Source organism: Esox lucius, chromosome 3 (assembly GCF_011004845.1).
Source record: "Esox lucius isolate fEsoLuc1 chromosome 3, fEsoLuc1.pri, whole genome shotgun sequence".
Lineage (NCBI taxonomy): Eukaryota > Metazoa > Chordata > Actinopteri > Esociformes > Esocidae > Esox > Esox lucius.
This window is the reverse complement of record NC_047571.1, coordinates 25,999,929-26,025,661: the sequence shown is the minus strand read 5'-3', so window position 1 is coordinate 26,025,661 and position 25,733 is coordinate 25,999,929. Positions and strand designations below refer to the sequence as shown.

General features: G+C 41.0%; 1 protein-coding gene across 5 annotated transcripts in view; it reads right to left on the bottom strand.

Moving 5' to 3' along the window:
- Nucleotides 1-25,733, bottom strand: part of efr3a (EFR3 homolog A (S. cerevisiae)) — an 87,455-nt gene that overhangs the window by 42,241 nt on the left and 19,481 nt on the right. For all 5 annotated transcript variants that reach the window (XM_010893009.5, XM_010893000.5, XM_010892991.5 and 2 more), the window contains 6 exons: nt 18,244-18,320; nt 14,198-14,325; nt 12,941-13,091; nt 7,238-7,359; nt 4,930-5,079; nt 325-465 (listed from right to left, as the gene is read on the bottom strand). In XM_010893009.5, the coding sequence (XP_010891311.1) occupies nt 325-465; nt 4,930-5,079; nt 7,238-7,359; nt 12,941-13,091; nt 14,198-14,325; nt 18,244-18,320 (769 nt within the window). The remainder of the gene's footprint in view (nt 1-324; nt 466-4,929; nt 5,080-7,237; nt 7,360-12,940; nt 13,092-14,197; nt 14,326-18,243; nt 18,321-25,733) is intronic.

Genomic DNA, 25,733 nt, shown 5'->3' with positions numbered 1-25,733 from the left:
AGAGCGTGAGGGAAATACAAAAAGTGAGAGATAGACGAGAGCCATTTGTGAGTGTGTGTATGTTGTGTCTGTAATTAGCCCACATCATTAGAGCTTTGAAACAGACAAGTCCTCTGATAAAATGGACTCCTGCGTGGCTTACTCAATGAGCCCTGAGGGTGTAATAGAATCGATGGGAAAAAGATTGAATCACTGGGATTGAAATCTGTCTGAATTATTTTCCATTCCTGCCATAACAATGAGAGGACCTCCTCATCATGCATGCCTGGCCCACCAGCCTCCCCGGGCAGGTTGTCTGTAGAGACCAGTGACTGTATTACTTACACTAGCACGGGCCGGACAGCGTTGTTCATGTTGCCGTAGGCGGCTCTTCCCAGCAGCTCTCGGAAGCAGCTCTCAGCCAGGGCGGCTGGGTTCTCCTCCCCGTCCATTTCCGGCCCGGACGGCGTGCCCGGGTGACCCACTCTGACAGACGGAGAAAGACAAGTCATCCGTTACCCTAAAGCAGACAATATGCTGAAACAAAGTAACTAAGAGACAGATGTCATGTTGTTGTGGAAATCAGCCCCGCTAGTGTGACTGTGTCTGAGTGCAAACGGCCAGCTGGTCAGCGGGGCTCCGTGTTTGAATCAGTGACAACTCGCTCTACAATCTTGTGACAGCTAACGACGCCTTGTGGGTTTGTTCAAAGGGTCCTGGTTTGAGCACAGGCTGGGGCAAGGAGATGAATAGAAGAAACACTGTGTGTGTGTGTGTGTGTGTGTGTGTATATGTGTGTGAGAGGGAGAGAGAAATTGAGCACAGAAACATTAATCTACAACATCACGCAGAACCAATTTACAGTATTAATATGACCCAAGTAGCCCCTTCGATATAGTGTGTTACTGTACACCAAAGCACTATGGGTGTACTATACTACATGGTGCTGCTGACCACATGCCTATGAGCTTTCCTGTAGTGAGAAGTAGAAAAAAGGTGAGACGTTTATGTGAATCTGAACACATTTGTCTGCACCACACAAACAGTGCATCATGCTGTGTATGATATTGATAAAATAATGAAATGCTAAATCATTTCCCTGCAATAAGCCGCTAACAGATGTGCTGCGGGCAATTATCCCTAAGGAAAGAAAAACAATTCCATTATTCACAGCCCACACTCGGTTCATGGGAAATTAAACGCTTATTGATTGTTTCCCAAGCAAGCCGATCAAAATAGGGGAAAGAAATTAGAAATCAAATTTGAAATGACCATTAAAAAAAAAAATCTCGCATTAACCAGCCAGCCACCATAAAAGTCTTTGATATGCTAACAGGTGATTGCGGAACAACAAAGATACTTTTTTAATCCCTATGAGAAGAATATTTATTATGAAATTTGTAATATTTTGTCTGTGGTGTGACAATGGAACACCAAGAGCAGCAATTAACAGCAGATGAAGAGAGACATTCTCTCAAAGCAGGCCATTATGTAGTTCAAACACCAACATGGACGCCTTGTCTTTTTGTAAGAACCCATCTAGAAAAACCTATAGAAGCAAGGCCTGACCATTACAATTCATTAGATAAGTACTAAGGAATGTTAACAAAGTTCCTAAGAAAGTATATATTGTGTGCACAAGAAATAAGATTCAACACAAGGCATGTGGGGTGAATGTGGTGGTGGTGGTGGTTCTGAACAACCGTTCCAGAAAAAGGCCACCATGACTGCCCCACGCTAGGCAAAAGCAGGAGTGCAGCCTTTTACCCCACCAACGCTCTAACGAACACAGCTGATTAACCAACTCCCACCTAGTATCCAGACCCAAATTATCTAAATGAGGTATGTTCACCTCAGAGGTAACATATAGGATCTATTGATTGTCTCAGCCACCGTGTTCTCCTCATGAGCTGTTCCCTACGAAGCCGTACCATATAGCAACTGCACGCCTGACACTGAACAAGAGCATAACCCTGTTGGAGGCGGCGAGTATGGAGTCTTTCGGCTTGAACAGTGCGAATACTGTTCATTCAAGAAAAGGTCTCCCAGAACTGTGGCGTTGCTGATCCAGTATACAGGAAGGTAGAACCATGACGCTGCAGTAGATCAATAGTAGCGATTGGCAGCGGGGACCCAGTGGATAATGATGATCCAGTATACAGTATATTGGATCAACTTAGCCCTGACCCTCGCCTGTGTAGCCGCAGCCCAATCAATGTCAGTGATTGGTTGATGGCCCGGGCACAGCTGCAATTGGATCAATGTCTCCTTATGGAGGGAATATCTACTCCGGCTACACATGTCAAACAAACCCCTGGCTCAGTGTCTTCACAACGTCTGCTGCTTTGCATTCTGGTCACACCCAGGCATCACAAAGGCCATTAAATGAATCAGATATCCATCACCCTTTTACAGGGTAAAAAAAAAAAAGAAGGGAAAATGCCCTTTCCTTGTCCTTGGATAAAAGACGCACCAACGGAGGATGCTTACCCACCAAGTTATCCCCAAACACAGTCGATTTCTTTTAGTAAATACAAAAAATGTAATGTCACAAATCTGGTTTCGCGGCAGGTATAAAATGCAGACTAATGCTTGAGGTGTAGTTCCTGCAACACTGCCATACACAATCCTAATCAATAATGAGTCAAATCAAATACAGCACAAAAGTCAAAGGAGATACTGAAGGATATACAGTGTTATCTAAAATGAACTTGCATTTATCAGAGTTTCCGACAGACCGAAAAAAGCATATTTTAACCAGGCGAAGACCTCCGGTGAGTGCTGCTATTTCAGACCTTTCATGCCTTTGTTCCTTGAATTGATAATATATTTTATGTGCCAAACGCGAAAGAACCCCCCTCATCCAGCAGTACTGTTCTAAGGCACAATGCAATGCCAATTTCCTTCAGGATTCCACCACAGCACATGGTTACTAATGATGTTACAACAGGAAAAAGGCAAATGCAGGGCTCCAACAGTATTCTAGGCTCCAACAACCCAGTGTTTATATGTCGCCACATAAAACTTACACCACAGATGTCAGCCTGCAGTACAGCAATGATGTATCTGTGGGGCACGAGGTATATGGTCATTAATATATCATGACAACCCTGCTAAGACGCCGCAGCTAAATGTGTTGTTTACCTTTCCCACTCTGCCCAAAGCCTCATTACTCTGTTAAAAGGGTACGGACATGGACAAACAAGGGCACAAGGAGAGTCACTGTTGTGATAAGGTGTATCAGAACTGGGATTCCACAGCATGTGGCAGTGCTCTGGCAGGGCTCGTCTGCGGCTCAGAGACAGTTCTCTGCACTGTAGGAACACGGAGAACGGAGAAGAAAAGGTCTGTTGCCAAAAATAGCTTTAGCACAAGCCACCGTAGACGTGGAGAAAGGGAGGGAGGAGGAGAGATGGTGCCAGCTAGGGAAGAATCGGAGGCGGAGTCGGCGGCGTTGCTCACTGGGGATAGGGTGAAGAGGTGAAAGGTAAGTCCCATCTCCACAAAGCGGGCTTCTCTTCAAGCCAAGCCGCCAGGTGGCAAGGTTTCTAAATCAGACTCTTCCCTCGGGGTAAATCTCAGGCGTGGGCGAAGAGTCCGCCTGAACAGCTTCCTCTGTCAACTGGGTCATTTCGGTATGAAACACAGTGAAGCTTTTCTCCCATCTCCAAAAAAGATTGATTGAAGTAGGGGGGGGGGGATGGGGGTCGCGAGGGGTACTGCTGAAGACTGCAGTGCGGTAATTCCCCGGCTCAAGGTCCCGGGCGAACGGCACTCAGCCTCCTCGGGCTAATAGGATATCGCGGTGAAAGCATTGATCTTAAATGGCACCCTTGACAGTGCACAACTTCTTCACTACCTGTGAGGAAGCCCTAACTGGGCTCCGGTCAAAGGTAGTGGAAACGGGTTGTCATTTGGGACGCAGGCAGAGATTCTATGCTAGATGCCGGGGGAGTTTGCAGTACACGATATTACCCATGCTAAAACTGGGATGCTAGGGGCTTAAATACTGCACAGAGATCATAGAAAGGCACAGACAAAGGCTCATGGGGATTTGGTGTTCTGTCACCATTCAGAAATAAGAGCAGTGGTAGATTATAACTTAAAAGGAGAGAGGGAGAAACAGAGGGTTTAAGGTACAGTAAGCGACAGCTTGACTGCATTTGTTTAGAAATAAAAAGGTTTATTTTTAGCAAATGAGATTCAGTTGATTACGTACATACTTTCACCTGTCAAATGATTACTTATTACTAAACTTAGACTAACAAAAATCACAAAAACGGTCGTTTGTTTATAGTTAGTGGGTAATTAGATATATATTTTTAGGATATAAACTTTTTCCCCCGAAACTGAATGATCAAAACCTTTATGAATATGGAAAATGATCCTGCAAGGATGTTTGAACTTGAAACCAACATTTCTTATTGACCCAAATCTAAAACATAGGAAGTTCAGGCTGCCTCCCAAGATGCTGCCTCCCAAGGATGATTTCCAAGATGCAGAGACGTGGCTCCCGCCTCCACATTCTGACATCCCTCTTGGACATGACCTAAAAGCCTGGGCACACATGCCCCTCTCCCACTGAAGGCCATGGGCAGAGGTCATGCACCTGCACTGTGGTCCATATTTGAATAGAAAAGAAAAAAACAACCTTGGTTCAATCCTCCTTCTGTGAGTTTGGGTCGGTGTTGTACTGCCGGCAGAAAGACTTATCGGCTTCTACCTGCCCTCCATCCTGGTGTTACACAACTTTAGGGCTAGACAGTGTGCATGTGAGATCATCGCCGACCCCTTCAACCAGTCTTCCGCCGTTCCAACGGTCTCTCCACCAGAACAATACAGGCTAATCATAACCAACCAACAAAAAAAAACCCACCTGAAGAGTTTTTCTCCATCCATTGTTCTCCCCTGAGAAATCTTGCGTCGGTGTGTATATTTAATCAAACGTACCGGTCTAGGTCCTCCGCGTCCTGCATGTTGAACAGCATGGAGGGGATGAGTTTGTCCATGTGCTGGGGTTCCCAGATGATGGCCTGAAGCTCATCGTTTACAGTCTTCCTCACCACGCCCTGCAGCCCTTTGATACCAGCAACACGAATCCTACACACACACACACACACACACACACTTTTATCTGCTGTTACATGCCCTGATCAAATGGTGGTGTTTTGATTGATTTGGCAATGTTTCAGAAACCTCGGAATCGGATCCTTCTCATATTACATAGACATTGTATGGATACAAATGCATTGTGACAGATTATGTACGTGAAATCAATATTCTTATGACAAATGATTGTTAAATGTGTACATATTTAGGAAAAAATGTATTCTAATGTTAATATACATTTTAATAATTTTAAAAATGTTTTGACAAATTTTACTAAGTCACTTGCCATTCACAACAATGCATTATGAAAATGTGTCTAACCTTCAAAATGCTAAAAAACACACAAAACCTGAAGTATTACCATTATTATTACCATTAGGACCCCATTTAGGATATTAAACAATGCATAAACTTTATTATCTTCTAAAGTTCCACAAATACATATCTCTTAGCTGTTTCAGCTGCACTGAGGAACATTTCATTGTGTTGTTGTTGCAATTTCATTAACTTTGCGATGTTTTATCTGCTTATGGGTTCTTTCTCTGTCCTAAGCTCAAGCTGTAGCATAAATTACCTTGGCCATCCAATAAAGGAATATATATATATATATGGGCACTTCTGGTCTCTTGTCAAACCACAAGGTAGGTTTTTCTTTATTACCTGGGCTTCCGCTTGCACTGTCTACACTGTTCAACTAGCGCCAGGACGTTGAGATGTGTTTTTTTTAAACAAATAATTACAGTGATATTGGTGGTGGGATGCAGTCTCTTGGCAAAGAGCGAATCACCCAGTCGTCTTAATACTTTATTTGGGTCTTCACTAGGTTCAGAAAGAGGTTTCACTCCTGGTGGAATAAGTGTCCTCCTTCAAGCCTGTGTATAAAATGCCTGCCTGCAACACTACGATTATGAAGCAAGTTTTATTGGCTGGTTGGTTTGCCAGTGTTTCATTTCAGTGTGTTATCTAAAAATGTTGCACCATCTTTTATTTTTGGAGGTACAAATATGTTTTTGGATGAATCTTTTATGTTTTCATTCTCTTAAGCAGAGAGCTATAGAGTTAGCGTAGGTGATTTGGAAATGGATCATTGAAAGGATTGTTATAATAATCAGTATACATACACTGATGCAGCCAAATACAGACACCCTTGCTAATTTAACAAAATAAAAACCAGACACCCTTGCTTATTTCCAGAAATGTAAGATAACATGACACGCTATCTTGTTAATTTAAATACAGTATAATATAGAAAATATAAACAAATCATTTGGACACAAAATAAATGTACTGTTTCCACAGCCCTTGGCCAAGATACAGTAACTGCCTAGTGCTATCTGTTTTCAGCTGTTTTGCCAGCGATGCAGATCTTATTAGAACAATGTATTTGGTTTTTGGTAAACATGAGAAAACACACAAAACAAACCTACTGTAAAAACCACAGAGAAATATTTTGTGCACCAATTTAAAGAAATAGCTTTTTGACTATACTGATCAGCATTGTAATGTTGGGGTGACTTGACACTGATGTGGAGTTGCATTTGTTCTGTTATGTGTGGAATGCATCATGACATCAGGTGTTTTGGAGCCCACTGAGACTCTGTTGAAGGTTGCAGATCTTCTGGTAGGGCAGTGACCCAAAATAAAAAATAAAAACCCAGCAATGGTTAGGAAAAGATGCTACACTGTTCCCAAGGCAAGACCTGTTAGAGCAGTTAGTGGAGGCCCCTCTCCAATACTGAAGAGCAGTGTAATGCGGAATTCTGGTCCAGAATGGCCATAAATCAAAGTGCTAACTCCAGTATTTGTTCTTTGTTTTCTAAATACAAATAATCAACCAAAGGTATACAACATAACATTTTAAATGCAATAACCTATGTACATTCATTTAAGAAGCGAATGATTGAAAGCATTCTTTGTTAAAAACACTGTTGACGGTATGACCTGTCTGTACCTTTCAAGGGATAGACCATTTAAAAACAACTTATAGCAAAACATTTTGACACTTTGTTCAACTAGTCATTATGTAGCTCCAACATTAATATTAGCAACTCACAAACAAACTTACATTTCAATCACGAACCATGGCTGAATGTCAGCAAACTATCCCTTTAATCCTTACAGGTTTATTCTGAAACCTGTCCTTCCTTACCGGGTTCTGGTCTCAGGGTTTTCGTGGGTTGAGTGGCACATGGCGCTGAACTGGGAGACAAAGAAGTCATAGCGCCGGTGATAGGATGGGGTGTCCTCCTCAATATTGGCAAACTTGACAAACTGTTGGAAAATAGATGTGACGAATGACAATTTACAGAAAATTCACGTGTACTGTTTTTTTTCCATTCCATATTCTTCAAGACAGTGGAACTTTATTTTTCACGGTCACGACATGTCAGATAAGTGAACCTATGCTAAGTGAATGGGTAAGTGAACCGTATTACATGTGTAATTACACTGCAGTGCTTGGGTTTTCAATTGGCTACCGCTTGCAATGTTGGTTGTGCCGCATTAAAAGAATGATTTCTTATGTTAAACCTGTTAAAAACAGTATTTTAAAAATGAATTGTTACCGAATCCAAAGATCACAGACTTCATTATCAAGCAGTTTTAAGGCATTTAGAACTCCTAAACAGAGCTACTTTCAGAAGTGAATGCATACATTGTTTGGATCTACCAACAAGCCAGGATGATCTACTATAGATTGGAGATATCAGCCGACCTCAAAAAATACAACTGTATGTCTGTCACACGTTAAGAGACAGCACGTGACGGTATCTCCCTTTCACTTTAACTTTGACTAATGACGACTACATTTTGACTAAACCATGTTATTAAAAATGTCCAACCAGCCTCTGCCATTCTGTCTGCGAGCAGTTGATCACCGTGGATATCTGGGCTAAATCTACTGGTTCTCACCAACCAGGACGTTAGTGGATCCCTGCTGGCCCTCACCACTCAACCTGCCATCCACAAACAGACAGCTCGATCATCACACCACACGGCTGCAACGCAAATCTCTACGAGTGTCATTCAGGACAGGACACCCAACACAAGCACAAAAAGACCACACAACTCTGTATTTTTCACAGGACACAACACACGAGCCGGCATAACGGGGGGAAAGAACCGGGGGCGGCCGTGATGTTTTAGCCGTCACCTGCAGAGTGGCAGGGAAACAGTGGTGATTCAACATATGTGTTGGTCGGGAAATGATCAGGAAATGGCAGCTGATGTTCTGCTGATAGCACAGCCACCTGTTGCGTGAAATTCTACAACTTTTTCTCAAATTACTCTTTTCACAAAAGAAACTGCATTATCATCTGTTTCACCATTTCTGACCGTTACACATTGCAATATAGTGTGAAAATGTCATTAACATAAAGCACATTTCGGAAAGTATTCAGAACCTTTCACTTGCTCCTCTTTTTATGTTATATACCGAAATTATTATTGAATACTTCCATGTTTTTTTATACTGTAGTTTAGAAAATGCTTCGATTGTGGTTAGGATTCAATCCTTTAAACAGGCATGAATTTCAAAAAACATGTTTTTGCTTTGTCATTACGGGTTATTGTTTATAGGTTGATAGCAAATATAATGTATTTATTCATTTAGAAATTAGAACTATATAAAAAAGGGTGGAGTGAAAGGGGCCTGAACACGTTCCAAAGGCAATGTAGTTGGAAAATCTAGTTTATAATGGATTAAGCCTTTAAAAGTACAATCTATCCAGCCCGAAGTGTCCCCCTGTGCTCGTTGACCTCTTACGCTCTTGGAAAATGTTGAATATGGATAAGGCTCAACGTGAGGACAACAGTTCAATTGATAAAAGCCTCCAAACGTTCCTCTGTAGATGTACATTTACAGGATTACTTGAAATTAAAATGTGGGGTTGGTGCAATGTTAGAGAACAAAATGACAAATGTTTGAATGAGTGGTCTTCAAGTGTGCAAAGTTCTGAAGTAATTGTTATGCCCTTTTAGTCATTAAAGTGCATTCAAAACTTCTAATGTTTTTCAGTTTTGCTATCGGGAATCCTATCAGGAACTTGAGCAATACATATTGGTTTTAAGTTCTAAGTACCAGTTTGCAACGCATATTAAAGACCAATAATGAGAAACAAATACAAATTTTTCAGAATCAGTGTCAAGCAGCATTGCTGCTGTTAATAACAATCGGTGGACTGCACTCATCCAAATAGAACAGCATCGGAACCAATAGAGAATGTAACCGTGGCTGACGTATGCCGGTTAATTTACGGTACGACAGTACAGGTCCTCGTTTAACGTCATGCACCCACATTTTAACGGTAAGTAATACCTCTAGGAGGAGCAGCACACTCACATAGCTTTAAACCAAGTAAAGCTTTGATAGGATGTTGTGGTTGGGGTATCCAATCCCAAGAGATGTGCGGTATGTCTTTGTCTAACCTGACCCCAACCTTAATCCTGTAGCGGCATCCTGGGAGATATTTTTCAATCTGTTACGAGTAGGTAGTCTTTAAAAAGTGTTTGAAATAAATAGAGACGTGTATCTAATCAAATGTAACAACATTTGTTTTGTCCTTTTGTTTAAAGCATGGTGTGGAGTTGTTTCCTTAACTTGGAATAAGATTTTATTTTGTTTAATACTGGAGGCGGAAACATTGCAAAGAAATAGGTGAAAGGTTAAATTATGATCGTAAGCTTGCGAGGTTGAGTGTTTGTATATGAGCCAGGATAAGGGTGTAAGGGATTCAAGTTTTTATAAACAGTACTCAAGTCAGAGACTTCCACATCATTGCTTTTGAACATGGCTCTCTCACCCACTTCCAAAATAACAAAGACTCCCCTGTTACTCTTATAAATGGGGCCTCTGTTGACTGGATATCATGAGCAGGGGCCTTCAATGGCAAGCCCTGGAAGTAGAACAACAATGTGGGACTACATAAGCAAACAGGGACAAAGGCCACACTTAAAGGGATAGTTCACCCAAATAACAAAATATTACATTAGTATTCTTGCCCTGTTTGTAGTTCTTTGGACATATTTTGAGAGGAATACATGTTTGGTTGAGTTAAGGGCAGGAACTAACAACTATTTTGATAATAGATTAATCTCTCGATTGCTACTTTGGTTAATCTGATAAAAAGAACACGTCAAATTCAGAATTAAATGCAAGTGTCATATTTAAAATAAATTAATGGTCACTATGTTTCTTATCCTTTTACAATGGCTTCATTAAAACAAGCCAAATAAAAACTATAAAGAGTTATCATAATTATTTTCAAAACTGTTGGAAAAGCATTCCATAGTATCATGAAGCTGCTGGAGAGGCTTAACTGATACTGTAAATGTTAATGGAAACTGTAATACATTTAAATGCCTAAATGTTTACATTGTATTGGTTCTGGAGAAAAATAAATAACTCACCAAATCTGACCCAAATGGGTTAATTCATCAGTAACAAATTATATTATAAACAACTCAACTATAAACAAACTAAACTTGCTGACCGGTTTGTTGGTGAAAAACATGACGTTAATTCAACCATGCATTCAAGATGAAATATTCCTCAATTAAAATCTAGCTCCGGGAATACAAAGGATATTGAATGAATTTATATGAACTTGCTGTGCTGAGCACAACTCATCTTCAGTCATCACAGCTACAACATGTCTTTGTACAAAATGCTCAGGCATTACAGTCAGGTACCGGTGCCGTGAGAGTTCTGCTCAGCAAACTGTTTCAGTTGAATCCTTAAATGGAAAGCGGTCCCAGACAAAGGCCCGGTTCAGATGTTTTTGGTGGTACTTGACTTCCATTCGGGGTAGCCTCCGACAGCGTTTTTGGATTTGTTGCTGCGTCTCGTGTCGACCCAACTAATCCATAATGGCATTCATTGGGAACAACTTTTATTATTGATGTTTATCGATTAGTTGTTGCCTGGCATGGTTTCTTACGGCTAGCATTTTAACAAAAGTCCAGAGTGCCATACAAAAGGCCAGAGTGCCGGCTGTGTGGCTGTTTTTCGCACATCATGTCCAAATCTTCCCAGAATATTTGAAATGTGTTGTGAAGCTACTCAAAGTAACTTAGAGATATTAAAATGATATGTATGTCATATTATAATTATCGATAGCATGACCATGTGGCATTTGCAAACCCAATCCAGTTAAACCTTGTTCATAAACTACTTACGGACATAAATCCTTAAGGACATAAAACTGCTTAAGGACATAAATGTGTTAAATTTTTTGGAAGAACTATCCCTTTAAAACCAGGCATACACACTGACAGCAATAGAGAGAGAATGCATGACATTTTTACTTTTAAAGTTGAAATATGCCATAGCTGAACAGAAAATGTACCCAAAAACATTGTTTGTCTTATGTTCTTTGTTCACAGTCTCTAAAGAAACTAGGGAAATAAAGAGATAGTAGAACCTAAAAATAAAAGTAGCTCTACCATAAGGCTAAAAGGCAAAAGGTAGGCAGAAGAGTGAAAAGAAATAATGCAGGCATCCTCCATACTAAACTTGTCCCTAGGCTATTATGCAAAGCACTACGAGCCTGGAACACCTTCCATTCAATATTGGTCTCGTGGGTGTGACTTTACTAATGAACCTGCTTTTCATCATTTAACTTGAGAGAATACCAATACTGCCACGACAGGTATCAGAGACTGAACACTGACCCAGAAATATGTTCCCTATTCCTTAGCCCTAAACCTAACCCTGACCCTAACACGAACCTTAACCTGAATATTTTTTTTGCCCAAACTTAAACTAGCCCTAACGCCTAACTTCAAACCTACTCGCTAATACCTTAAAAGAAATTCTAACACTATTCAGAGTTGTAATATTTTCCTGAACCAAACCCCTAATCTGGAGATCCCCTCTCCCCTAGTGGAGACCTGAAAGAACAACAATAAAAGCATATGGGAGATCCACATCGAGCACGTTTTAAGGACTGAAAGTCAGATACATTTGTGGGGACATCAGGAACATGTACACATAGACATGGATCTCTCCCTCCGCCACATCAAAAAAAACGGAAGGAACTAGCAGCTAATGCTGTTGTTTGGCCTGTCAGATTTCATTTTAAGGATATTCAGGATATTTAACCAGATTATTTAAGTGCTATATGTTGGTCACTAAACCAACAGCGAACAAAACCAACATGATTGCTAACTACTTCTGAACAAGTGAACTGAGGTAGGGGCAACCGTGAGAAGTACATAACTACAAGTTCAGCTTTGTACTATAAGCCAGAAGATTTAATTAACTTGGCTTTAACCTAAAGGCGGTCTCTGGCCTCCCACATACTCCCTTCTTTGCCTCTTCCAGGCTCAACGGTCAGCCTCTAAATACCACACATAAATAATGCATCAGCGTTCACATCTAATCTAGGGCTCTGTTTTCCAGCTCAAATGAACAGGTGGCAATGTCGATGTCACCTTCAGAGTAAAACCTTCAGAGTAAAACATGGCTAACTCAATCAACCCACCATGAGAAGCTAATACCAATTAGCAAAGATGTTAAGCAAACAGCTACCAAAACATTCTCACAACAAAGAGGGAACATTCAAATATTTTTTTTGGCCTTTTGTCTAATATTCATCCAACCCTCCCCGCTCTCTTTCTCTCTCACTTAGGGTGTTGGGGCACAACATCTGTCAGACCCTTCTCAGACTCCGCCCGTCTCTGTGTCCTCCCCGACCTATTCTCAGAGTCCATCCGTTCGTTCGTCGGCCCCATGTGTCCATCCCGGTATTATTCAACTTACGGTCTTCGTTTACACATTTCAGCAGGAATCAAACACATTGTTAGTGTCATCGCCTACCAACAAATACACAGAAAACCACAGGGTGTTACTTACAGAGTTGGTCCCCAGAACCTGCAGGTCTGGTTCCTGGGACTCCAGCAGCTTTGCCACCATTTGGAGGAAGCTCTCTACGAAGGGCTTGATGCTCTGGGAGTGACAGGCCATTAGGAGCTGGTCCAGAGCCTCCATCGCAATGACTACGTACCTGCATGGGTCAACAGATGATTTATTATGTTTAGAATATTTATAAATGATGAAATAATTCAGGTGGCATAGTAATCATTCAGGAGGACAAGCTTTGAATGCATTAGGTGTTGGGGGAACATGGTTAGCGACAGACACAGAGCAGGTTTAGTTTTGGTGTCACAGCCCTTATCCGTAGCATGAAAACTAACCGCTAAGGCTCCATTCTGCACGCCATCTTATAACGCAGCATTATCTAGTATCAATGTGCCATTCCATTCAGTGGAATTCAATTGGTCTGTGGGTGGCACAGTAGAATCAGACAAACTGCCCACCAAAAGGAGTTGTGTTCCCTTGGACAGTGAACCCATTAGATTGGCTTGATAAACAGTAGGTCGTTCTTGGCACAGCCCAGATAAGCGCTGCGCCAGATATCTCCACCATCTAAACATCTATCTTAGTGGTCCACATGGCATCATAAAGCGTGAAGTGCTTTACTTTTGACAACTTAGAGAAGGGCACTTCTTAGGGAATAGGATGTCATCTGGAACACATTCTCCGTCTGTCAGTGTTTGCTTTTCAGCTTTAGGGGAAAATGGCTAAAAATTAAAGGCAATTTCTGTCATTATAATCACTGTATGGATTTAGCTCTTTTGAAAATTCCCATCTATTTTCAGTCCTCAATCAATTTGAATTACTTTCCACAAAACATTTCGCCACAAATTATAACAAAGTAGACAATTGGCTAAGAATGACTGAAGTGGACTCTACAGTTTATACAAACCTGGTCAAATAAAACATTATGAAACAAGAAGGATATAAAGAAGGATTTGCTCTGGGGTCGCCAAACCACCTAAAAAATAAAAGACTAAAGGATCCTTTTATGAAACAATATACAGTATATTTTTTGAAATATAACATGTTATGGATTAATAGACTAGATAATTTGATAAGAGGTGCGGTTTGAAGGTTGAACTCTGGACTTTTGTAAGCCGTTTTTGAAAAGCACTTCCTCAATGCAAATTAATTCTTATTCAGAGAAGAATTGAACATTCCAGTTCATTGGGGTAGAGGCCATTTTGGGGCGGGGGTTGTTTGGAGGTCAGCTGTCAGTCTAAGGTCACTCACCCATAGCGGTGGCGGACCACATCTCGGCTTAGCCGCTCCGCCAGGTAGGCCCCGATCCTGTCCAACTTCTCCGGGGCGGACACTGCATAAAAGGTGAGCTTCTCCATGTCAGACTTGGACAGACCATCCTGAAATTGATCCAAAAAGCACCAGAAAACGGTCAGAGAAAGGCAATTTGGAAGGCACCACATAAACGTAAGAAATTCAGATTTTCGGGTTAACAGAGTTCCCTGACAAACACACCCTAGTATCTTCCACGGATCAACACTACAGGGAAAACTGTCTAGCTTGACCTCACACAGGGATGAATACAAGAAAGAGGAATTGGAATTCAAAGAGTTAATCAAACAAAGAAGGTTAATGGGCAATTCATTTTTAAGGGAGGCATTTAAGACATAAAAATCTACTAATTATATATTATTTAATTATTTCTAGCCCTATTAGCAGAGGACAGGAAATGCATTATTATCTAATACAACGCCTCAGAGATGGAAAACTCTGATTCAAATTGTAAATCGCATTCATCCATGGTCAGTGTGTAAATAACAGGAGTTCTAGATGTGAAAGCCATATTGGTCCCAGCAGGGGCTCACGTTCAGATCAGAAACTGAAGAACAAATTGAAGTTCCGGGGTTAATTCTAAAGTGCTCCGGTCAAAAGTAGTGAACTAAAAAGGGAATAGGAACCCAGTAAAGATGTGTCCTCTGTCGAGTTTTACATGAATGTCATTTAACACATGTTCTTGTGCAGAGCCACTTTCAGTTGTTTAGTGCACTCATCTTAAGACAGCCAAGTGGGACAGACACAACCCAGTAGTAGTAAATGACAGTCTCCTTGCGTTGTATTTTCCGCTACAAACATGGTACAAAGGCGGTGCAATCCTACTACACCTAGTGTGTGTGTGTGTGTGTGTGTGTGTGTCTCAGTAATCTGCATGACAAGATGTTATTATAATAGGCTTGGAAGACATTATTATATACAAAATAAAATACTGAGTATGATAAATACAGTATTACATATTAAACATAAAGAATTGGACAGTGGCACAAGGTTTCAGAATTACCTGAACATTGATCTATGAACAGAGTGAATCAAACGGAGAGGACAAACACGTTCTATCGGACACTTTCATCAGCACCCTAGGCACGGACACCAGCAACTGGATGCATCCGGTCCTCAAGGAAAATGGAAGACAGCCTGCGATGCGCCTTCCACTTTTAGACACTAATGAGGAGACACTCCATCTTCACACCTTCACATTTACAGGTTCGGAAAAACCACGCAGAACCAAGAGATGAAATGTACTTCCAGACCAGAAAGTAAGAAAGGCCGTAAAGGCCATCCGGTCACGCCCGCTCCTTTTGGTTACTTCTTCAGAGGCGGGGCCGGCTGTGTGGCCGACACATTACATACAAGGGGGAGGGGGAAGAAGAAAAAAATAAAAAATAAAAATCACACTGTCTCCTGGGTATTTCCAGCACCTGGAGCGTTCTAAGAGTAATAATTAATTTGACAACGTCGCGACCATACGAGCATCCTGATGTCCCCCTGCATCCGCGTGCTCCCACTAAAGGGCCGAGAGGTTTAAGAGAGAGGGACAAAGTGTGAGAAAGAACGAGAACAAGGCTCCCCTGTGTAATTCTCCATAATACACACACTTTGCGGTTCATGTTAATTAACAGGGTCAAGGATTCAAACGGCTGTTAAGTTGCTGCGTCAAGGTCATCAAAAGCAACGTCACATCTAATCAAATAGATTTTTTTCCCAAACTATAGAGGTTTACTAATGATATCCTACATCCCAATCGGTGCCCTATTCCCAACATAGTCAAAAGTAGGGCACTACTTGGGTATTAGGGTGTAATTCGGCACGCATCCGTGACATTGGAAGGTGAGGCGCGTGTCATCATAATGATGACAGGGATGTCTTAGTGCTGAAGTAACAACGGGCTCGGATGTGTACACAACCATACTTGTGTTTAGGGTTGCACGACATTGGATATAACTGGCATCGCGATATTTTGCTTTTCTACTATATATATATGTTGCATATATGAAAAAATACAGGATGTATTCAGAAAGAGCTTTGGCTATCAACCTGACAGTCTGTATCCTTAATTCTTCCCCAGCCTCATCCTCTATAGTCAAAATGTATGAAACTTCATAAATGTTTAAATTTAATCATATTTAACAGTAATAGTATAGCATTAGCAACAGTAGTAAAATATAATGCGCAATTGGCCATAACTTACCAACTGCAAGATGCAGTCTGTGGCCAAAGCACTGCAATCTGTTCCACTTGTTCAGGGCGGCAGCCTTCACCATGTTCACAGCATTGTCTGTTGTAATACAGACTAGACGACTCTCAATCAGCTAAAGCTCTCATCCCTGTTGTGATGTTCTCACTTGTATGATCCTCTGGGAAAATGCAGTTTGCAAACAGCAACTTTTCAGGTGGAAGTCCTCATTAATAAAGTGTACGGTCAGACTTATGTAGGGCTCCGTTGTCTGGCTGGACCACAAGTCTGTTGTTGCTGTATAATATTCCACTTGTGACAGCTCTGTTTCAACTTGTGCCTTGCATTTCTGGTAAAACTCTAGATGGCAACTTGAGAATAATTGTTGCGTGATGACATTACGCTTGTCAAGCAAACGGATCATGTTTTTAAAACCCTCTTTGGTAACCGTGTTAATTGGTACCATGTCTTTGGCGACGTAAAATGTTATTGAATCTGTGATTTCTCTCTGCCGGTTGGAACGTTTCTCGTGTGGTGTAATACTGGCAAATGCATCCGAAATACATTTTTTGCTTTGGACTGCATTGAGATGCATTGCACTCGTCATATGACGATTTGTGGTGCCGCCTTAAATGATCGAACACATTGGTCGTGTTGCCTCGTGTTGTGGCCACAATTGCAAGGCACTCTCGACAAAGTACCTGTTTTTGGTCAACATCATCCTGTCTGTAGCCGAAATATTTCCATATAATTGACGATGCATTTCTTTTTGCAACTAAATTCTCAATTTCGGCATTTTTTGCCTGTTCCTCGCTCATCATTTCATCACGCGCAAGCAGAGCCTGCATGTCAACCAAGCGCAGCAACGACCTCAGTGTTTAAAATAATAATAATAAACTGTGTATCCAATAACCCATAAAACAGAGTAAATTACCTTATATCAGACAGATATAATGTTAGTTTTCCTTTTTGAAAAGAATATACATTGTAGATAGATATATGTTTACCTTACTAAATCGCACGTTCTGTCATGTGACTATTGTGGATGCGTACATCGCAATGTCGATGCTGAAAGAATATATCGTGCAGCCCTATTTGTGTTACATATCTGTGTTAGCAGGTTGTTTGCAGTGACAGCTACAGAATTTCGGAAAGTAGTGACCATGAAAGCTGTAGGCAACAGTTAGGGCTAGATATGTTGAGAAGGGTCAATCAGCTGAGGATCATAGTGACACTTGTAAGTTATGACAGTTCTGCTGGCTCCTTTACAAACAAGTGTTACAGTCTATGTGAGTGTTAAGAGATCACTCATCCTCCTTTGATCTGTGACTATAAAATTCATGCCTTCAACATCAGAGAGAACAGTATTTTTTTGAATATATCAACCCACATTTTTCTTATCTAGGACCCAAACACTCATCCAATCCAGGACCAATACACTCAGTCTAAAATAAATAGCAATAGGGGTACAGATTAAAATATTAACTTCACAAATAACCTCTGGTCTCTTGGCTGTTCTATCCTTACAGAGGAGGGCAGTCCAGTCAAAACTCATCTCTGTCCAGGCACCCAGGGGTAGAACCAGCTTCCCCACAAGGCTATTTTCATCATTACATGGTTTTCTCTCCCTCATATCACTGACTTTCCGGATAGCTTCTTCGTTGTCGGATGTTCTACTACTGAGTTGCATGGTTGTCCCAACCAGCTCACCTGAATGCGTTGAGTGTAAGGTGCCCTGTGTTAGAGCATCTGCTAAACTACAAAAACATAAACGTAATTGGACCCTCAATCGCCGAGGGAACATACTCACTTTGGGGTCCTCAGGGAAGATGTTGTCCACCAGACGTTTGTACCTGGGCCTCAGAGGTCCACAACAGCCACACACGCCTAGAACACACAGTGACAGATTAAAACCCACACAACAACACACACACGAACGCAGGCACGCACGCACGCAACCACGCAGGCACCCACTCACGCAGGCACCCACTCACGCAAAAACTAAACAGTAACAAGACATTAAAAATCCATAGTATGATAATAATTTATTCCCAAAACTGCTACAGTAAATATCTTCTGAACATATTGATACACAGCATTAATATGACTAGAATCTTTTACTACGATTGTCTAAGCATAAAGCCTTGCAATTTCAATGAAGTGACGTCCGCTGATCCGCCCATACATGCTAAATCTTGACATTGAGCTGTGCTAAAAGCTAGAAGGGAACAAGGTATAATGGAATGGCGTGAAAAATATTGATTAAGGGAATGTAGTGTTAAGACTATTCAACAGGTGATTAACCAACAATAACCGATCACTCATTTCAGAGTTTACAGAGGGCAGTGAGCGAAAGCTTGGTCTGTGCGCTGGCGAGAAAGGGGGAACCGGCAGAAAAACGGCGTTTGTCTTTTAGAGCGGTCGTGTGAGTGACCACACGTGTACCGTGTGTACAAGGCTCATTAATGGCCGGTCTGAAGCCGTCAGTCCAGCTGCAGAGGAACGTCACTTTTAAGAGTCTCAGGATGCAGCAGACCAAAGCCAAGGTCAGAAAACAAGTAGCTTCTCTGACAACAAATCAATGTGGAGAAAAATGTGGCATTGGGGACAGACCCCAACACTACAGCCAACTCTAAATAACCAATTAATTCAGAAAATAACAATGCCTTGCGAGCTTAGTTCATCAGGACCCTCACAGAAACTATGATGACCACGTTTTACTCCAATATTTACTGATATTTGATTTGAGAGCAAATGCTTCTTCTTTCCTGAATTCCAATGTAGCCCAGGCACATTCTGACAGTTGACTCATGTACATCGACAATGATTGAGGCAAGAGAGGTCGATAGATCCTTTGATGTTGCCTTGGGGTTCTTAGAGATTTCTACAAGCTTCTTTTGGCCAGCTTCTGAGCTGAATGGAATGGGAAGACCTGTCATACATAGACTGGTTGGGTGTTTACTCAGTTTATAGGTGATCCGGCATTCAGTGGAATTTGAATTGCTTAAAAATGGCTAAGAAAACCCTCCCAGAATCCTTTGTTAGGGAGAATTTTTATGTTTCTGCCTAAAGAAACGTGTCTTCCGCAAACATAGTATAGCCCAGTATGGGGCAGCACAAGTATGAAAATCTGTAAGCTGTGCATTTAAATGTATCTGATTCATTATCATTACATGAAATAAGACATTGACAAACAACTGTTCTTCAAAGTCAGACTTCTGTAAAGGCCATTAACCACCTGGACGTTCTCAGACACTGCCAGCTCGAAGGCACATCCTGGAATTCACTAAAATGTTCACCATAGAGGTAAAGAATGGTCACACTAACACCTAAGCAAAGTTATTTTCATGGCACAAATTAGCTTCATGCCCCCCTGGGCTTGAGATTAATAAAGTTCATTAACGTGCCATATCAAAGGTTTGTCAGCAGGCAACCTTTCCAGGCCTGGGCTTGAAGACATTTATTACGAAGACAGCAATTACTTGCCACATTAAGGCAGAAAGGAAAGTGGGGAGCCTGAGAGTGTGTTAGTGTAATCAGCTAAGCTTAATGGATTTCATTCTCTGTATGACGACTGGGCCAATAGGTTGAGTCCCAAATGGAACACTATTCCCCCCAGCATGCTACATTCAACCAGGACTTTGTAGGTGTTTCCTAAGTGGTGCCACATGGTTACTAGGGTGCCGTTTAAGGGCCTGATGCTTCACTATGACAGCTTTGAGTGAAATTAGAGGATTACAATATCCTCTGCCTTTCCAGATGACATTCTTGTCTTTATTTGTAGCGGCTCTTTCAGTGACAACCAGGTCAGGTAACGGTCAGTAGGAACATACGGTGACCCACGGTCGCAAAAACCAGAATGGCAACGTCATAATCATAATTTGCCAGATGTTATCAACAGCAATGACAGGGGATGTTAGGACAAACATGCAAAATGCGACAGGCTAATTGGGGCTATGAGAAGCTCATGTCAACACACATTGCATTCATTAGAAGTCAATTAATCCAAATGTGTTACACCTGCAGCTATACGTAAAGGATTGCTGTACATAACTTGGTTGCATTCAAAATGAGATGTTATTGTGTTGGCTTGGGGTTTTTGATTTTTAATACAGGTTGCCAGTAAACACGGTACAGTCCTGTCATGGATATACAAATGTTTATGGAAGAACTTTTGGATAGGGACGGATGTTTGAAAGAACCAGAATGTGGTCATTTACCCAAAAATAAATTGATATCACGGAGTATGGTGAAGGAAAAGTTGAAATCTGAATACCGGTCAAACCCTTAAAAACGATTATTGCTGTAATGCTTTCAAGGCTAGTGTGGAATACCTTTGGTTAAAGGGTTGCTACTTGCATTGATTTCAGTGAGTCGTGTCTTAACACTGACTGAGGGAAAAGAGATGCATCACTCCAGGCAGTTTTTCATAAATCTATTATAAGAAGATCGTTATCCTTTCGCTCTCTTGCAGCAGAATTAGAAAAGATGAAACGTCACCACGTATCTTATACACTCATTGGAAGAAAAAAATTACATTAATTTGCCATTCGTAGAGAACCATAGAAATGTCTTGGTTAATTTAACCATAACAATCATACATTGTCGTAAATGCCTTGTGTGTTGGGATGGTAGACTTGGGACATCGATTTGTTTCCCTTCACTAAGCTCCGTGCCAAAAACTCTTATCGTATTCCTTTGTAGAAATGTCTGTGTCACCTCTACGAGGCGGCAGCTCCATCTGTGGTATTCCGTTTTTGCAGTGTCTTTAATATACATTGGATTGAGAGGGAGTTCATGTGAAAAGTCTCTGATTTGACCTAAATCAACTGAATCTCCTCTTTGGCAATATTATAGGTTGGTTTGAATATACGGCATTAACTCTGCTTCCTTCCATCCTCGGTTGGCTTTGTCCTGCCTCTGAAAGACCTCAGGGAACAGGCCAGGCATCTTGGATAGCGGACAAATCCCTGCAGAAGATGTTTGGCAATGTTGTTGTATAGCTTTATTCAAATGCTTTAACTTTAGCTGTAGCAGTTACCCCCTTAAAATAACCCACAACATATATCACACTGACGACAGTAGGCACATATCTCGTTTGTAATCGCATGGTACCTCAATGAGCAGTTCTGGTTCAGAATTCTAACATTTGCTCTGGATCCCCAACCAGTTTGTGTGGTGAAGTAACTTTAAACGGGAGAATTTATGGTTCGTCAAGTTTTGAAATTGATCTCAAACTCATTGGTCTCAGGTCAGTAGCTACCTGTATAAAACGAGAGAAACTGTAAGTAGGTTATTTGTTTTTTTAAATGCTGTACCGATGCGATCAATTAGAAAAGCAAAAGTGAAAATGTCACAAAATGCAACCATTTGGTTTGATTCCGGAGCACCGGTTTAATTACAAATGACATCAAGAAAACTCAAAGGCTTAAGCCCAATCAGCTCTTCAAATAACAGAAAGACATCTTTCAAACACCCAGTCATAGACACATCAACTCAAAATTAAACTCATGCACATGATGACACACAATGAGTTAGAGCACTGAGATCAAGAAGTGGGACACGGAAATCTGGGCGTCACAGCATCAAAAAGCATACGGCATCGTTCTCATTTGGTGTAAAATCTACTGCACATTACATTATGAACCATAGCACAGGCGACAAAGAATTACAACCACTGGAAGTCAATGCCTTCATCATTTGGTGTCACAATGTTTGTGAGTGGGGGTCAAGTAAAAAACTATACACGTACAGACAGAATAACAGAAACAACACAATCATAACACTTTTTTTTTTCTTCTTTTTTTTTATCAGTCGAAGGATATTTGCCTAGTGATGTGAAACGCTATACTAAGAATGGTCCTCTGGTGTAAGGATTTTGTCCCAGTCGCCGCTGGGGCAATACAGCCAAGCAGTAGAAGAAACGTTCAACACAGAATGTGTGTGTAAATTAAAATGGATTACAGGAGCTCTGATCTGCAAAACTAATTCATGTGCAATTGCCAAACGACGGGATTAGCGGGAAACCGTTTTCCGTATCCCAGGGTGCATTAAGACTACATCAGAGATAGAGACCCCCACAAAGGACTGCAGGGCCATTTGGAAAACGCCAGTCATCAGAATATGGGGCAATCTGCGATTCAAACCACAACTAAGTTGTCACCCCACCACTGGTTTTCTTATAGGGCTGTGTAAACGAAAGCACTGAAATCAGCTACAGTATTACAGAGCCTAAACAGTCTGTTCATGACATAGAATCATGCGTTTGTCATACAAATATGCCCCTACATTAAACAAAGTAATCATGCAATCAATTCTTTTCAGATTCACTGTTTGAAAATAAAATATGAAACTGAGCAGGATTTTAGTGTTCAGTATTTGTAACCATGAAACTTGGTCAGGGGTCTAAATTCTTGTTTAAAGTACTGTATACAGTTGAACTAAGCTAGGAGGCTTTTTAAGTTATGCCAGAATAAACTATTCCTCCAAAACGGTCAGCAAAAAGAAACTCTTGGCCCCCGCTTTCAGGAATATAGATGGGGTATTTGTCAGTTGTATGCTTCCCTGGAGATGGCTACCCCATCACTGAATTAGTAGCTGACAATACCTGATGAGTCCTGCCAATACGCCCCCCCAATTGTCCTTTGATTGTTTGTTTGTTTTGCTTGAAATCACAGCACCATTTTAGGCACTGTAACACAATATAGAATTGTCCAAATAATCTCAAAATGAAGAACAAAGAATAGTACCGTTGCGCAGAGTCACAAACTTCAAGGTGAGCCATGACGATGTCCTCAGAACTTACAGATTGTCATTTCAAACTGAAGGCAGCGAGACTGTTAATCAAGAATGCTACGCTTTAATGAGTGTATCTTTCCAACAAGTGTGGTTCTTGTTACTGAGCTGTAAGGTACTAACTAGCCAAACAACTGATCATTCTAGATTGCAACACTAACCTACCCAATGTGACTTTCCAGCGTTAAACATTTTTTTTTGAGTTTAAGGAGCGTTTTAAATTGAAAGGGCATCATTTTATTTTAGTCTCCAAAACCCAAACACTATCATGGAACTTGAGAGACAGAAATAGGCTAATATGCTCTCAGTGCCATTTCAGCTGGCCAAATGGAATGTTTTGACATCACCAAGGGCAAACTGAGGGTAGGTTGCAGACAGCACTCTTCCTACAGTTGACTGATTAGATCAGGGGTTGCAGAAATACAGCCCTAACTTATGGAATTTATTGGGTCCTCCACTAAACTCTCATATCCCAGTGTGACCTTATATCCAAAATGATTGCCCATCCCTGCTTTTGATGAACAGCTTTCTCATATTTGTATAGCAGCATAACATTACACGTGCTGGCTATTTGATTTAGCTGCTCATCCCAAATCAAGTGTCTGACAACCTTTGTAACTGAAAAAAATGAATAGAAACTCACTATCTGATATTCAGTACCCAGACAGGAAATTAGAAACTGCACCCGTTTCCATTTCCTTTGCCAACAGAGTTACAACCCAGTAGAATTCCATGCCGCTTCTAAAAGCAGAAGGCTGTTTTCCTAACCTTTGAGCTTCCTGTTGAAGAGATTTAGATTTCATTTCTTTGGCCTTTAGACAATCTATAAGGTCCTCACAAATGTCCTTTGTCCATGTCTGGCCATTCAGAGGCAAAAAAAAATCAACACATTTCTCTTAAGAGTTGCCATACCTGCAGAGAAAAGGTATTTGCCTTACGTGATCAACGTCACACAATAGATCACAATCAATGAAATAAGATGGCGCAGAATTTGTCTTAAATCTTTATGGTAATGTCGGTTGCCACTATCCTATCCTTAACATTTTTACTGAGAGCACATTACATTTTCTCAAATTTTCAAAAGAAAATCCTTCACAATCTCTGGGACATACAAAGCTAACAGGCATGTTAGTATCTCGATTAAATTGTGTTTAAAAATTATTAATTGCTAGGTGTATAAACTATGACATTGTACTAAATCCATTCAATAATCTCTCTGGTATTGTTTTGGGTCATATTGGAACAGATCATAATGTCTTTTTCTAGTCTTGTAATTTTTTTGACACATCTGTAAAAAAAGACAGTAACCTGATTCACAGATTAAAAACTTACACCAAACAAAACAAAACCTACCAAATCTCAGAAGGGATATTCCGTCCCAAGTTCTGCTGTAGTTAAAAGCTCCATCGACTTCTGTATGCGGTACCTGCATGTATGTACTGATTCTGCTCATGGTGACCACTCTAGAGGTCCCAGAAGGTCCACCGCTCCTCACAAGTCACTTTCCCACAGATAATCAAAGAAACTAATCCAGCTAATCCGATAAAACAAGGTATATCTTATTTTACCTTACTAGAAACCAACATGGCTATTGAGGGTTAGATTTCATTGATCCTATCATAGCATACAGTATAGAGTCAGAACATTATGTAACCCTTCCTCGCTAGAGCTATACACGATTCAAGAGAGAAGTTCAGCAGCTTTTCTAACAGATCACAAAAATCAGATCACAAAATAAAATAAAAAATTCCAACAAGGCTTCTTTAATTCCAAAATCAGCCAACATGCTTCTTTTCACCTCACAGACTCCATCGTAAGCGACCTGTCAACCGCTTCTCCACACAAAGAGGCTGTCTCCCTGACAGAGTTCGCTCAGCCAATGGGCCCTGGGCTTTGCTGTCTGTCAGTCAACACCAACAATTGTCAGCCGGTCCGAAAAATGAGAGGCACAAATGGCCTGTTATCTGTGTCCATCTGCCCTGGGTCGGGTTACTGTGCCTCGCAGAAATGCAATGGAGAGGACCAGGTGATGCGACCCAGAAGAGGAAGACCTTGAAAGGCTTAGGCAGGTCTCAAGCGAGTGAAGATCGACCCTATCTATTTCAATTGAGGGGTCTCAACCACATCAGCACTGCACATGTTGACATTGAAAATAAAGCCATAACTAAATCATTTACAATTATAAATGAATTTAGCAGTATTATTTAAATAACATGCCATATATCTCAGAATATGGATTTTTTAAATCATGTTTTGCCTGTCTTTTGCAGGGGTGTCGGTTGACGCAGATAACCAAAACGTCAGTCTCTGAACACAGAGTTCTTATACAAGTTACTAATAAACTCGTAAGACCCACTCCTTCAGCCATGATCCACAGTCAAGTGACAAATGAGGCTGCATGTTTCAAAGACTTCATTGACTGAAATCACGGGATACATTCATTTGATTGATTGGAGCAGCTAAAGGTTGATTAGGATGCAAGGCTTTGTGGCTGCTGGCAGTAAT